The following is a 15,257-nucleotide window of genomic DNA, read 5'->3' on the forward strand; positions in this document are numbered from 1 at the left end:
TTGTTTATGTTTCATGATTCATTTCCTATTTTTGCTGAGCACTATTTCATTCATTGTATGGATACAATCTGTTTATCCACTTACCTGTTGATGGACTTTTGGGTTGTGTCCAGTTTCTGACCATTATGCACAAGTTGCCATAAACATTTGAGTACAAATCATTTTTCATTTCACCTGGGTAAATAATCTAGAAGTTGAATTGCTAAATCATATGGTATGTATATGTTTAATTTTATAAGAAACAGCCAAACATTTTTTCCAAAGTCATGGTTCCATTTTCCCTTCCCATCAGCAATATATTAGTGTTCCAGTTGCTCCACATTCTCATCAACACTTGCTTTTAGTCATTCTTTTTTTTGTTGTTTTTTGGCCGTGCCAAACAGTTTTCGGGATCTTAGTTCCCTGAACAGGGATTGAACCTGGGCCACTGAAGTGAAAGTGCCAAGTCCTAACCTCTGGACCACCAGGGAACTCCCGAATTTTAGTCATTCTGATGGGTGTGTGTAGTGATATCTTCTTGTGATTTTAATTTGCATTTCCCTGATGACTAATATTATTGGGCGTCTTTTCATGTGCTTGTTCGTCATTTTTATATTTTTAATTGTAAAGAGCCTGTTCAAATCTTTTGGCAACATATTTTAAAAATAAAAATATATATACCCTTTGATCTAGCAGTTCCACTTTTGTAGAAATGAAAGTACCAATGTGCAGTGGATAGGGCCAGGAATTGGAACAAAGCAAACACTCATCAGTGGGAAAAAGGCTGAATGAACTGGCCGTACCATGGGCTATTATGCAGCCATTAATAAGAAGTACATTAGTGCTCTACCAGATGACTTGAGGACTTTTAGCAGGTAAGGTTGAATAAGAAAAGTAAAATGGTAAGAACAGTATAATATTATCTCAAATTTTTAACACAAATGATTTTCAAAAAGACCCCTCTCTCTCTTTTTCTCCCTATCTAATAGGATTATATAAATAGGATGAAAATTAAGAAAGGACATACCAGGTTGTTAAACTGGTTTACCTGAGGGTTGGGCAGGATGGAGGGTGGGTGCTGATGTTGCGGGGAGGGAAGTGTCCACAGTAAAACTGCATATTTATTTAGGTAAAATTATGTATGAAAAGAAAAAGAATCCCTCTCACACTGAAATGAGGTTAAATGAAGTATATGCAACTTACCTAGTAAGTACTTAGTACATAGTAGGTGATCAGTAAACAGAAACATGTAGAAAGTTGGGTAGTTTTCCCATTTGTTAATGATTAACTTCTGAGAATAAGAGACAGAATCAAAGAACAGACTGATTTTGGGATTCATCAATAAAAATGGGTCTGATTTTTGGTAGTTTAGAAACAGCCTATCAGATGGTCTGCATCTTGTAACCTTTTTTTGTGGAGGAAGGGGGCACTGGGATGATAAGATCAGGGAAAGTGTGCATAATGTAGTAGTGACTTGTGCCTGTGGAGACATGGGCATCCAGTAGGGTAGACTGATAGGGGCCCACGGACAGCTTACGGAGGAGGAACTCCCTCTACTCAGCAACCCGCTCTTATGTTATTCAGTGGCTCTCTAGGACCTCCAAGGGAGAGAACCTTCCCCTCAAATTCTGGTAGTACATGTCATCTTCTCTTTATTCATTCTCATCTCCGATTCTACCCCCAGGATCATGTATATGAACTTCTCAACACGATTGATGCCTGCCAGTGCCATTTTGATATTGTAAGATTCTTGGCAATTCTCTTCTATCCTAGAGCCACGGAAATTGTCTCTGTTGGGACAGTGTGGGGTGAGATGGGACTGGAGGAATGGCTATTCCCCCAGGACTATAATATAATATATATAATATAATATATACTGTATAATGAATGAATGGCTATTAATTCCAGGACTATAATTCTTTTGTAAAAATGTTGAAGTTAAAGTGTATTTACGGGCTTCCCTGGTGGCACAGTGGTTGAGAGTCCGCCTGCTGATGCAGGGGACACGGGTTTGTGCACCGGTCTGGGAAGATCCCACGTGCCGCGGAGTGGCTGGGCCCGTGAGCCATGGCCGCTGAGCCTGCGCGTCCGGAGCCTGTGCTCCGCAACGGGAGAGGCCACAACAGTGAGCGGCCCGCGTACCGCAAAAAAAAAAAAAAAAAGTGTATTTACATGTTAAGCAGATCAGCAATGTGATTTATTTAATCCAGAATTCACATAAAAATCTTCTTATTCTACCTCCTCCAACCTCTAAATGCCACGTTATTTCCTGGCCTCCTTATATCTTGAGGTCACTTTTAGCTCCTGAATTTTGTTAAAATTTTCTCCTTCTGAATTTGCAGTCTTGTCAGTTTCTCCTTCTAAATAGATCTTTCCAGAGTCTGTTTAGCACTGTCTGGAATGGTTGGGGAAATAGTGGTTAATAGGCCTTGCTGTTCTTGGGTTCCTATGTATTTTCCTTGTAGAATCTCAACTTTGACTTCACGCGGAGTTACCTGGACTTGATAGTGACCTATACCTCAGTTATTTTACTTCTGTCACGGATTGAGGATCGACGGGTACTCATTGGCGTGTACAACTGTGCCCATGAGATGCTGCATGGACATGGGTGAGTTGAGATATACAAGATGAAGAATCTCATACATGGTGCTATGAGGTAAAGGTGGATACAAGAGAAATAGATGGCATGCTTTCTCATGTGAGAATCTATAGTCTATATGATAACCCAGGCAAAGTAAAACAATTGCCCTGTCTCTAATGAGTTTTTAATCCTGGGCTGGCTGCCACTCTGTTTTTGAGGTTATTGCAAAAGGCAAAGAAAATTCTTTTTAATATTGGTAGGAATAATATTAGTAAAGTTAAAGCCATTAGAGGTAAGTAATGTTTGAAAATACATTTGGAGCCAAATATAAATAGATTTTGGATTATCTGCAATTCTTTGCCTTTCCATTAGTGCAAATAAAAGTATTTAAGGGCTGAAAAAAATAAAGACCAGAGGGATCAGAGGGGCCCGTGGAACACTGTTCTATGTATGATGTGTATTCCCATGTGCCTACATGAATACCTAGGCACATGACTTATCATTCGCTTTGAATGTATATATATTCTTTTGGGTTGTATACAGATTTGGGTCCAGCCATATTACTTGATTTGTGACTAATCAATATGAATTTATAGAATACCTATCATGTGTCCAACCTTATTTCAGGTGCTTATAATGAAGAAACTTTCATGGACCAGCCCCAAATCATGGGATTCTATCTTAGTTATACCTGGGCCTGGAGTGGGTTATCTGTATATGTAATTCACAGTTTAGTATCTTTGGAGGTGGTGGAGAATACCAGACTATGTACACATCGTTATCCTATATGCAAACATGAGAGTTTACATCATGTTTAAGGGAGGGCTGTAACTCCTTTTTCCTATGCTTCCAGTGACCCCAGTTTTGCCCGTCTTGGTCAGATGGTCTTGGAGTATGACCACCCTCTGAAGAAGCTGACAGAGGAGTTTGGGCCTCACACAAAGGCAAGTTTCTTGAGAGAGTGGAGAATTCCTCAAGCAGAAGTATGTTGTCCCCATCATTGACATTGGAGATTCATTTGTTTTTCTCCACAGGCTGTGAGTGGAGCCCTGCTTTCTTTGCACTTTCTGTTTGTCCGAAGGAACCAGGGGGCTGAGCAGTGGCGTAGTGCCCAGCTTCTAAGTCTCATCAGCACCCCTGCAGCCATGATTAACCCTGCTAATTCAGACACAGTGAGTTCCCTTTTCCTCTTGTCAGTGGAAGTATTCTCTTTCCAAGGCCATCTCTTTAGAGGGTGCTTCTTTTCAGGAAATATCAGCCCTAAGAGTGCTTTAGCCCTCTTCTAGGATATGCCTCTGAGTTGATCACCTCTTGTGGCTAAAAAAATCATAGTTGGGTTGGAGATTTTCTTTGGACCAGGATTAGTGTGTGCCTGCCCACAGAAGGAATTTAATAAATGTTCATAGAATGAATGAATGGATGAAACTGAGTCATTAGGCACCTATTCAGCCCAGCAGGAACTTGAGCATAGATGTCAATTAATTAACAAATGTTTTTATTCAACTACTATCGGCCCATGGTCCTTGCTTCAAAGAATTTATAATCTAGTAGGAAGATATGCCGTGTATTCATAAAAATACAACTGACGGTACAAGAGTATGAGAAGCACCAAACAAGTGACGTATACTTTACATGGTAAAAGAATCCAAGGGAGACGGAAATCATGAGATTTTGAGTATTACTCTCCTGAACTGTTGAAGAGAAGTTATGTCAAACCATTTGTTTGTCCTCACTTCCAGTCCAAGTTCCTTTTTCTTTTCTCAACTATATTCTTTTCTCCTCACTCCACTTCTAGTGCCTCACCTCCATTACTGGCAGCTTTCCCAGATATTGGCTTATCAATGTGCCCTTATCCAGTCTGGTAAAATAAAAGTTGGTTTTAATACTCAAACTCTAGCTTGACCGCCCTTGTCTTGACTGCCTTAGTCTTTAGCGTAGACCAAGTTAAATAACTGCTAGACCATCTCCGCCTCTCTTCTCATAGATGGCCTGTGAGTACCTGTCTGTGGAAGTGATGGAGCGCTGGATTGTCAGTAAGTTTTGTGGGATGAGGTGGGAACAGACATAGCATGTTATATGGAGATCAAATTCTAAAAGTCTTCCTCTGCACTGTTTTACCCACCCACAGTTGGGTTTCTTCTTTGTCACGGGTGCCTCAACTCCAATAGCCAGTGCCAGAAGCTGTGGAAGCTGTGTCTGCAGGGTTCCCTGTACATCACCCTCATACGGGAGGATGTGCTACAAGTGCACAAGGTCACCGAGGATCTGTTTAGCGGTTTGAAAGGGTGAGATATGAGGTCCCAGCTAATCTTTTAGCCCCTCGTGACAGGGATTTTTAGCCCCTCCTGACATCCTTTTTTTTAGGGATTTTTAGCCCCTCCTGACATCCTTTTCTAGTCTCCATAAGTGTCCCAAGTACAGGTGTTAAGGAATAATTCTAATTATTGAACAAATATTTATTGAATACATTCTATTTACTAGGTACTTCACTTGATACATTAGTTAGTAAGATAGCATAGAGGTTAAGATAACAGATTCTGAAACCAGATTACCTGTGTTTGAATTCCAGCTCTACCACTTACTGGCTATGTGATCTTGGGCAAGTTACTTAGCTTCTCTATGCCATGCCTCAATTTGTCTATAAATAATAATAATACTTCCCTATGACCTACCTCATAAGGTTGTTATGAGGAATGAAAGAGTAACTATTTATAAAGCATGTAGAAAAGTGCCTGGTACTTTGTAAGTGCAATATATGTGCTTATTAAATTAAAAAAGACAGAATCTCTGCTCTCAAAGAGCTTGCAAATTAGTGAAAAATAAACTGTTGTGATATAATGAGGGATTATGATGTATAAACCTAAAGTGCTTTAGAAGGATACTTAAACTGGCCCTGGAGGATCCAGGAAAACCTGGAGACAGATAGACCTGAAGAATTAAAAAGGGGAAGCGTGTGTGTGTGTGTGTATGTGTGTGTGTGCTGGAGTGGTGGGGGTGGGGATGGAAAGGCAGGGAAATTGCTTAAGGCAGAGAAAGATACTTTAGGCAGAGAAACTATCAAGATTTCGAGGCAAAAGGGAGCATGGCAAGTTCTAAGAAATTCATGCAGCCCAGGTGACAAAAATGAAGATGTTGTCAAGAGTCAGATTTGGAGAGGTAAGCTGGGGCCTTGGATGTCCTGTCATGGGTTTGAGCCTGTTCTAAAAAGGCTAGGGAGGGACTTCCCTGGTGGCACAGCGGTTAAGAATCTGCCTGTCAGTGCAGGGGACACGGGTTTGATCCCTGGTCTGGGAAGATCCCACATGCTGCAGAGCAACTACTGAACCTGTGCTCTAGAACCCGTGAGCCACAACTACTGAGCCCGCGCACCTAGAGCCCGTGCTCCGCAACAAGAGAAGCCACCGCAGTGAGAAGCCCAAGCACCACAACGAAGAGTAGCTCCCGCTCGCCGCAACTAGAGAAAGCTCGTGCGCGGCAACGAAGACCCAACACAGCCAAAAATAAATAAATAAATTTATTTTTTTAAAAAAAGGGATAGGGAGTCATTGAGTGATTTTTCTTTTTTTTTATAATTTTTTTTATAATCTAGTAGATTATAATGAACATGTAAAGGTGTGCATATATTTTCAACCTTATATAAGCAATTGATAAAAAGCAATGGATCCACATTCTACATTATATTCTTTTTTTTTTTTTTTTTTGGCTGCGTTGGGCCTTTGTTGCTGCGCGCGGGCTTTCTCTAGTTGCAGCGAGTGGGAAATACTCCTTGTGGTGCGCGTGCTTCTCATTGCGGTGGCTTCTCGTTGCAGAGCACAGGCTCTAGGCGCGTGGGCTCAGTAGTTGTGACTCACAGGCTCTAGAATGCAGGCTCAGTAGTTGTGGCACACGGGCTTAGTTGCTCCACGGCATGTGGGATCTTCCCGGACCAGGGCCCAAACCCGTGTCCCCTGCATTGGTAGGCGGATTCCTAACCACTGTGCTACCAGGGAAGCCCCTCTACATTATATCCTGAAGTTGTTTTTTTACTTACTGTATTTTGGATATCTTTGCGTGTCAGTCTACAGAGACATTCTTTTTAACATTCAAACAGTATTTTATTATGTGGTTGTAACATAATTTATTTACCCAATCCACTATTGATGGACATTTGAAGTGTTCCCTCACTCCCTCCTTTTTTTTTTTTTTAAAAAAAAAACCTTTACAAACAATGTTGAAATGAACATCCTTAGACATATATCTTTGTGAACATTTCTATAGGGTAAATTCTTACAAGTAGAATTGCTGGGGTAAAGGATATGCATATTTCAAATTTAATAGCTCTTCCCAAATTGTCCTCCAAACAGATGTATTATCTACCATCTATGAGAATACTTATTCATCATACTCTCAACAACTGAGTATTATTAAAAATTCAGGGCTTCCCTGGTGGCGCAGTGGTTGAGAGTCCGCCTGCCGGTGTAGGGGACAAGGGTTCATGCCCTGGTCTGGGAAGATCCCACATGCTGCGGAGCGGCTGGGCCCGTGTGAGCCATGGCCGCTGAGCCTGCGCGTCCGGAGCCTGTGCTCCGCAACGGGAGAGGCCACAGCAGTGAGAGGCCCGCACACTGTAAAAAAAAAAAAAAAAAAAATTCATTGCCAGACTTAAGAGAGAGTAAATCTAAGATTAATAATTAGAAGTTACAGGAGGTAAATAGATACAGATATATAGAAACACTTTCTAATGATTACCGCTTCTGGGGAATGGAAGGGATGTCTGAAGCGTGTGTTGTTCCCCATCACTAAGAACAACACTAACATGTAAGATTTATAGTTTAGGGAGTTCTTTGCCATAAATGATCTAATTTGATCTTCATGTTACTTATACTCAGGTATATGTTTAATATATTCTTTTTTTCTTTTTTTTTTTTGGCTGTACCACGCGGCATGTGGGATCTTAGTTCCCTGACCAGGGATCAAACCCGTGCCCCCTGCAGTGGAAGTGCTGAGTCCTAACCACTGGACTGCCAGGGAAGTCCCAATATCTTCTTTTATAAATGAGCAAATAGAGGCTCAGTCTCAGTGTCACTCAGTTAATAAGAGATGAAATTAGGAAATCATTCCAGATTTTTTGACTCTTAATCCTCTCACTTTCCATCATACCACATAGAGGATGAAATAATTACCCACCAGGAATGCTGTGGAGTTGAATCCTGATTTGATTAAGATACTTTCCAACTCTAAATTTCTTTGATTCTGTGCTAAGCTCAATAAGGGGTGGTTTGGAGAAGAGAAACGAAAGGTTATAAATTCGACTAATGTGGTGGCAACAGATGCAATACAAGAGAAGACAGATATAAGGGACATAGAGAGCACAGAGCCTAAAGTAGTGTGGGACTTTTGAGCATGGGTCACTAGTTGAAAAAAAGAAGTATGGTCAGGAGAGTCAAATGTTACGGAGAAACAAAGAACAATGAAAAGGCCATCTAATTTGGTGATTCAAAAGTTGATGGTGACCTAAGAGAGAGCAGTTTGTTTAGTGTCTAAGATCATATGGGCTTCAAGGGTCAGTGAAAGGTGAGGTGAAAAAGAGTAAAGGTGTCTCTCTGGAGGAGTTTGGTGGTGTGGGAGAATGAGCAAAGTTCAGTAGATTGTCAGGGTCAAGCGAGGGTCCTTTTAGAATAAGGGAGGCTTATTGGGAGAAGAGAATAAACCAGTGGAGAGAGAGAGAGATTGAAGTGACAAAAGGGTAACTGATAAGGTTAAATTCTAAGAGGAGGTGGGTGGGAATGGGACCCAGGGGAGAGCTGGAGTAACTACTTTTTTTTTTTTTAAATAAATTTATTTATTTATTTATTTTTGGCTGTGTTGGGTCTTCGTCTCTGTGCGAGGACTTTCTTTAGTTGTGGCAAGCAGGGGCCACTCTTCATCGCGGCACGCGGGCCTCTCACTGTCACAGCCTCTCTTGTTGAGGAGCACAGGCTCCAGATGCGCAGGTTCAGTAGTTGTGGCTCACAGGCCTAGTTGCTCCGCGGCATGTGGGATCCTCCCAGACCAGGGCTTGAACCTGTGTCCCCTGCATTAGCAGGCAGATTCTCAACCACTGCGCCACCAGGGAAGCCCTGGAGTAACTACTTTTACTTGAGAGCAGTGTCATATTTATGCACTGCTTCTTTGTATTTCCCTCAAACCTGGAAGAGTACTTCAGCTTGAAGGTGTCAAGGCAGGAGCACAGGACAAGAAATCTAGTTCCAGCTTTGCCATTAAAACCCTATGTGACCTTGGGCAAGTCAGTTTTCTTCTGCAGGTATTATTTTCTTTATCTGCAAAATAATGATGAGAACTAGATAATCTCTAAACTCTATGAATCTCTTGTTAATAGGTCAGGGTAAAAAGTAAGGTTTGGAAAGATCCTGATGGTGAAGGCTGCCCATGCCCCTGCAGGCTGTAGTTTGGAATCTCTGAGGACTGGGAAGGTGGGACAAGGCCTTTAGCTGGTGGTATGGCCAACCCTTCTGTGTGTATGTCAATCCTCAGGTATGGCAAGCGAGTGGCAGACGTAAAGGAAAGCAAGGAGCATGCAATTGCAAACAGGTAAAGGTGGGCAATGAGCTCTTCCAGAGGGGATGGAATAGGAATCTCTCCTGAGATTGTTCTCTCCTCTCCTTGTTCTCACCCAAGTTTCTGTACAGCCTTATTGTCTCAACCCAAGAACTTGCTGCTGCCCCACAGATTCTTGTGTTTCCTTACCAGGTCTAACTGTGGCATTGAACCTTCCTCCTAGCTGACACCCCTTCCTAAATGCAGCTGTCTTCTGCACTGCCTTTGGAAGATTTTTAAGGGTGGGTGAGGCAATATTCTCTAGTTTCCACTTTCTTTCCTCAGTGGCCAGTTTCACTCTCAAAGGCGTCAATTTCTGCGGATGGCTGTGAAGGAGCTGGAGACTGTGTTAACCGATGAACCAGGACTACTGGGTCCCAAGGCAAGAGAGAAATGTTGGGAGGGGGACGATGTTCAATGATAAAAGACTCCTATGTGGGGGATGACTTGGCATTCATGAGTTTTTGCATTTCTGAGTTTTTGTTCTGTTTGTGTATGTATATGCTGATTCCCTTGAATCTTCTTAGAGTACCCTAAAACTTCTTGTATCTCTTTTTTGGGCACTATCATAGTATATCATATATTATAGCTATTTGTGTACTTGCCTTATCCTCTATTTGACTGTGAACTAATTGAAGACAGATAGTTTTTTGTGAGTCTCTGTGTTTAATATTGGATACCACTGTTGGTATGGTTACACCGTTGTTTCCATATGCATATTTTCATGATAGTCTTCTCTGTGCTTTGAAATCCATTTATAAAGTTGAAAATTCTCATAGTCCCTGTCCCCTCCTTAGGCCCTTTTTGCTTTCATGGCCCTGTCCTTCATTCGTGATGAGGTCACTTGGCTGGTTCGCCACACAGAAAATGTCACCAAGACGAAGACACCTGAGGACTACGCTGACTCGTTAGTACTTGGCATGGTTAAGAATCTTGACCTTAGATGGACTGGGAAAAGGGACGGGGGGACATCACAGGACCTCGGGAGGTCTCAGTTTCTGCCCTGTTGTTGTTGTCTTTGTTTCGGGTCACGTTTTCAGTCTCATACAGCTCTCTGTTCTCATCCTCGACTTTGTAGGAGCATTGCAGAACTGCTTTTCTTGTTGGAGGAGATTAGGGCTCTGGTCCGAAGACACATCAAGGTGATAGAGCAATACCACCTTCAGTACCTGGCCAGATTTGATGCTCTTGTGCTCAGTGACATCATTCAAGTATGTTTAATTGATGATACTTTGGAAATTTGGGGGTGATCCCTGGTCATTTTCCCCTGGGGGCCACCCTGGCTGAATCTCATGCTCTGTAGATTGTGTGTCAAAAAGCCTGATTTTCCCCTCTACGTTTGTTAAAATTAAAAAAAAGGACTAATAACCATAGCAATTTTTTTCCCCAAGTGAGGCTGCACAGAAATAGGAGAGAAGAGTAAAAGGCAGTTGGGTGTTAGCATGGCAGGGAACTCAGGGAGGTTCCTCCGTGTCTTGTTTGGCTCTTTCTCCTTGTTTGTGGCACTTGGCAGCTCTTCCTACCTTCATACACTGACTGAGCCTTGTGGTCTTGTTTCTCTCTTGGTGGAACTTATACCTCCTTGACGGAAACTCCACCTTCTCTTTTAGAACCTGTCTGTGTGTCCTGAGGAGGAGTCCATCATAATGTCCTCATTCGTCAATACTCTCTCCTCTCTGAATCTCAAGCAAGGTAACTGGAGGGAATTGGAGGAGGAAGAGTGAGGGCAAACATCTTTTTTTCTAGAAATATTGATCTCTTGAGCCAGGGAATAGCCAAGATGACTTTGAAGAGGACCTATTATACCATTCCATGCAGTTGGATAGAGGTGCTGTTTTATTATTTCCTTTTAAACTTCTATTTTTCTTGCAGTTGATAATGGAGAAAAATTTGAATTTTCTGGATTGAGGCTGGACTGGTTCCGTCTACAGGTAGGTCTGTTTCTGTTAATGGTCCCCCATTCTCAAGGTTTTCTCTCCCTCACAATCCCTTCTCTTTCTAACTCCTAAGCTCTGCTGTATGGAATGATTCAACACTGAAAACTGCTGATTGGACAGGACAAATACCAGCCAAACTGTAGTCCCAAGGCTGGGAGTCTTTTTCATTTATCTTGTTTTTCTCCACCCTTTTCCGAACTCCAACCATAGGCGTATACCAGTGTGGCTAAGGCTCCCCTGCACCTGCACGAGAACCCTGACTTAGCCAAGGTGATGAACCTCATTGTCTTTCACTCTCAAATGCTGGACTCAGTAGAGAATATACTGGTGGAAACTTCTGATTTATCTACTTTCTGGTACGTCCTGACTCAGTGCTCTTTATCAATTGACCCGATCTCTTGCCTGGCCTCTGTGGAGGACTCTAATTCCCCCAGATACACAGGAAAGACTTGTTTTCTTTGAGATCTCTTTAAAGACGGATGCTCCACAGCTTCTTCTTTCCAGCTTTTATCAAGTGGTAGGAATTTGAAGTTGATTCCCTTTTGTGTTGGCTTTCTTTAGGAAAGCCATTTGGACTTTACACAGCATTTGGACTTTACACAGCATTCTCTTCTCTGGGATAATTCATTGATTATCTTTTCCTCACGGTTATATGTGGAACCTCCTTCTTCTTTTTATTCTTGGGACATTGTGATTTAAAAGAGACATGGAAAACTTGGAAGTTTAGTGGAGAGGACTGAAAATAATTGGGAGGGCTGGGGAACAGGGTCTTTAGAGAATGCAAATGAGTTTGTCTTCCTTGGGTATCATTCGGCCTTTACTAAGTGACCACTGTTGTTCATAACTCTACCCTTTGAGGGATCAAACACACAACACAATATGTTGGCTCTGCTCTCTGCATTCAGCATGAGTGGGGAGGTATAATACCCACATGTGAAAAGGACATCAACATAATAATGGCAAATGTGCATGATGTTGAGAGAATACAGGGTTGAGGAAAGATCAGCCTCATGAAATTAATCAGAGAAAGTTTTCTGGAGCCTGAGTGTCAAGTTTTGAGAGAGATGTGAATTAGTAATACTGAGGGACTTCTAAATCAGGGCCCAAATCATGCAGAGGTTCTGAGGGAGGAATAGCAAATTTTGTATAAGAAAAGGGAAGGAGGTATTATTGGGTTGGCCGAAAGGTTCCTTCGGTTTTTAACGTAAAAATGAAACATTTTTCATTTTCACTAAGAACTTTATTGAACAATGTATTAACCCTTTTGCTCCACTACCTTCTGCCATTTTTCAGGCAGCTTCATAATTCCATCTTCCCAAAACTTTTTATCTTTTTGCTCAAAGAACTGTTCCAGGTGCCTTTTACAGTCTTCCAGGGAATTGAAATTCTCTCCATGAAGAGAATTTTTGTAAAGACCGAAATAAATGGAAATCTGAAGGTGCAATACTGCGGGTGGATCAGAACTTCCCAGCCAAGCTATAACAGTTTTTGCCTGGTCATCGAAGAAACACGTGGTCTTGCGTTATCCTGATGGAAGATTATGTGTTTTCTGTTGACTAATTCCGGATGCTTTTTGTTGAGTGCTGCTTTCAGTTGATCTAACTGGGAGCAGTACTTGTTGGAATTAATCATTTGGTTTTCCGGAAGGAGCTCATAATAGAGGACCCTCTTCCAGTCCCACCATATGCACCTTCTTTCGATGAAGCCCGGCCTTTTGTGTGGTTGGTGGTGGTTCGTTTCGCTTGCCCCACGATCTCTTCCGTTCCACATTATTGTACAGTATCCAGTTTTCATCGCTCTTCACAATTTGTTTTAAAAATGGAACTTTTTTAATGTTTAAGTAGAGAATCACATGTGGAAATATGGTCAAGGAGGTTTTTTTCTTGCTTAAGTTATGTGGAACCCAAACATCAAAGCGATTAATGTAACCAAGCTGGTGCAAATGATTTTCAGCTCTTGATTTGGATATTTTGAGTATGTCAGCTATCTCCCGCGTGGTATAACATTGATTGTTCTCAATTAATGTCTCAATTTGATCGCTGTCAACTTCAACTGGTCTACCCGACCATGGAGTGTTGTCCAGCGAGAAATCTCCGGCACGAAACTTTGCAAATCACTTTTGACAACTTTGAGCAGCCACAGCACCTTCTCAATATACTGCACAAATCTTTTTCTGCGTTTCAGTTGCGTTTTTACCTTTCTTGAAATAATAAAGCATAATATGCCCAAAATGTTGCTTTTTTTCTTTCATCTTCCATACTAAAATGGCTACACAAAAATTCACCAATTTTGATAAGTTTTTTTTTAAAGGCATGCTGATATGACAGCTGTCACAATACAATCTAACAAAAGTTGTTTCGAATGAAGTTAAAGACAACTAAGTGCTACTAGAGCCATCTTATGGAAAAAAACCAGATGAACTTTTTGGCCAACCCAATACTAACCTGTCCTGGGATCCAGTAAAAATGTCTGAAGGGGTTGAGTTTCTTGGGTTCCCGTCTACCTTAAGGGTAGGGAAATTAAGGAGGGAGGGATGAATATCAATCAATATTTGTTGAAAGAATGAATATTCTCTCTATCTCAAAGGGACCAGCTCCTGAACCCTGGTTGTAAGTGTCCTTCCCCCTTTTCCGCAGCTTTCATCTTCGTGCATTTGAGAAGATGTTTGCTATGACCCTGGGGGAACCTGCCATGTTGCGTTATGCCATTGCTTTTCCCCTGATTTGTGCTCACTTTGTCCACTGCACTCATGAGATGTGCCCAGAGGAGGTGAGTACCCTGAACTCCAAACCCTGTCATCTCCTTAATCACATCTCATTCTTATTCCCCCAAAACGCAATTCCAAGGGTTGATTTTGGTCCCAGGAAGGGTACAAACGTAGGTATCTGATGCAAGTCCCTAAATGTTTCAGCTTTATGTAGAATGTGTACTCTCTCTGGGTCTCATTTTCTTCTTCTGTGGGAGCGGGTGGCTCAGGCTGGGCCTCAGAACAGTATTATGAGGAAGAAGTGGTTGTCCTGGTGATGACAGCTTCTTCCTTGGATCCTCTTTCCCAAAGTACCCCCACCTGAAGAACCATGGCCTTCATCACTGCAACTCCTTCCTGGAAGAGTTGGCCAAGCAGACCAGCAACTGTGTCCTGGAGGTCTGTGCTGAACAGCGAAACCTGAGTGAGCAGGTAGGCTCAGCCCTCTCTCTGTTTCAGTCTGCCCTCTGCAGTCCCTTGGTGCCTTCCCCTCTATCTACCTTTATCTTCTTCTCAAACATCAAGTTCTCTAACCCTTTCAGGTAGGGCTAGGGCTTTTGTGTACATGAGTTTATGGCAGGCTTCTTTTTTTAGTGTAGTCCCATCGGCAGGCTTTACTCCCTTGGGACTCAATAGAGGTGTCTAAAAATACTCTAATTTGAACAGCTGCACTGCAACAAAATCTGTGCTTTCATTTGAAGTGTTCCAAGAGATGAGTTAACTTTCTAATTTACTTCCCCTCCTCTCTCTGCCCTGTGTACACATACTTAGAACAGTGGCCCCAGATCACCTGTCTTGTCTCACCTTTCTGTCCATCTGCACCCTAATCTGTAGCTATCTGAACATTTTCAGGCACCTCCTCTGTGTTTATCCCCAGGGCTGCTTTTGTGTCTTTTTTTTTTTTTTTTTGAGGAGTCATCCTTCCTGATTTTATTAGTATTTTGAATTATGTTAATAGATTTGAATATTGAATCACTAATTCAACATACTTCACCATCATCGTGTAATTCTTCCCTTTGCTTCTGGATTCTGTTTGCTGATTTTCAGCTGGAAATTTCTGCTTTGCTTTTGTGTCTTTGTCTGTTGTTTTCCCCTCCCCTCCGTTGACTGACTCATGGCATCCGGTCATGATTAGCTCAACCTAAGTTTATAGGAAATTTGAAAATGAAGAACTTGTTCCGCTGTTGCCCTGGATTCTTTCAGGTTTCCTAGACTACCCACCCTTCCTGGGTTTGAGTCAGGCTTTGTAGCAACTTTGGTAGGAGGGGAGTCAGTTTGTGTGCGTGTGCGCGCGTACGTGTGTGTGTGTGTGTGTGTGTGTACATATGCACAGTTATATTATTACTTAACCTTCCCATTTTCTCATATGTAAAATGGGGATAAAAATAGTTTATTTTTTTTAATTTTTGGCTGTGTTGGGTCTTCGTTGCTGTGTGTG

The 15,257-nt window shown here is 42.0% G+C and overlaps 1 protein-coding gene across 1 annotated transcript in view; it reads left to right on the top strand.

Moving 5' to 3' along the window:
• Window positions 1–15,257, top strand: part of NCKAP1L (NCK associated protein 1 like) — a gene marked incomplete at its 5' end in the record, with an annotated part of 42,133 nt that overhangs the window by 4,804 nt on the left and 22,072 nt on the right. Inside the window, 15 exons of the mRNA XM_082849545.1 lie at window positions 1,664–1,720; window positions 2,445–2,587; window positions 3,414–3,504; window positions 3,595–3,732; window positions 4,545–4,593; window positions 4,689–4,845; window positions 9,074–9,130; window positions 9,422–9,518; window positions 9,934–10,043; window positions 10,215–10,347; window positions 10,747–10,828; window positions 11,009–11,067; window positions 11,284–11,429; window positions 13,710–13,842; window positions 14,132–14,251. Coding sequence (XP_082705671.1) covers window positions 1,664–1,720; window positions 2,445–2,587; window positions 3,414–3,504; window positions 3,595–3,732; window positions 4,545–4,593; window positions 4,689–4,845; window positions 9,074–9,130; window positions 9,422–9,518; window positions 9,934–10,043; window positions 10,215–10,347; window positions 10,747–10,828; window positions 11,009–11,067; window positions 11,284–11,429; window positions 13,710–13,842; window positions 14,132–14,251 — 1,572 coding nt within the window. The remainder of the gene's footprint in view (window positions 1–1,663; window positions 1,721–2,444; window positions 2,588–3,413; window positions 3,505–3,594; window positions 3,733–4,544; window positions 4,594–4,688; window positions 4,846–9,073; window positions 9,131–9,421; window positions 9,519–9,933; window positions 10,044–10,214; window positions 10,348–10,746; window positions 10,829–11,008; window positions 11,068–11,283; window positions 11,430–13,709; window positions 13,843–14,131; window positions 14,252–15,257) is intronic.

The sequence above is a fragment of the Leucopleurus acutus genome, assembly GCF_964270905.1.
Source record: "Leucopleurus acutus genome assembly, chromosome: 11".
Taxonomy (NCBI): domain Eukaryota; kingdom Metazoa; phylum Chordata; class Mammalia; order Artiodactyla; family Delphinidae; genus Leucopleurus; species Leucopleurus acutus.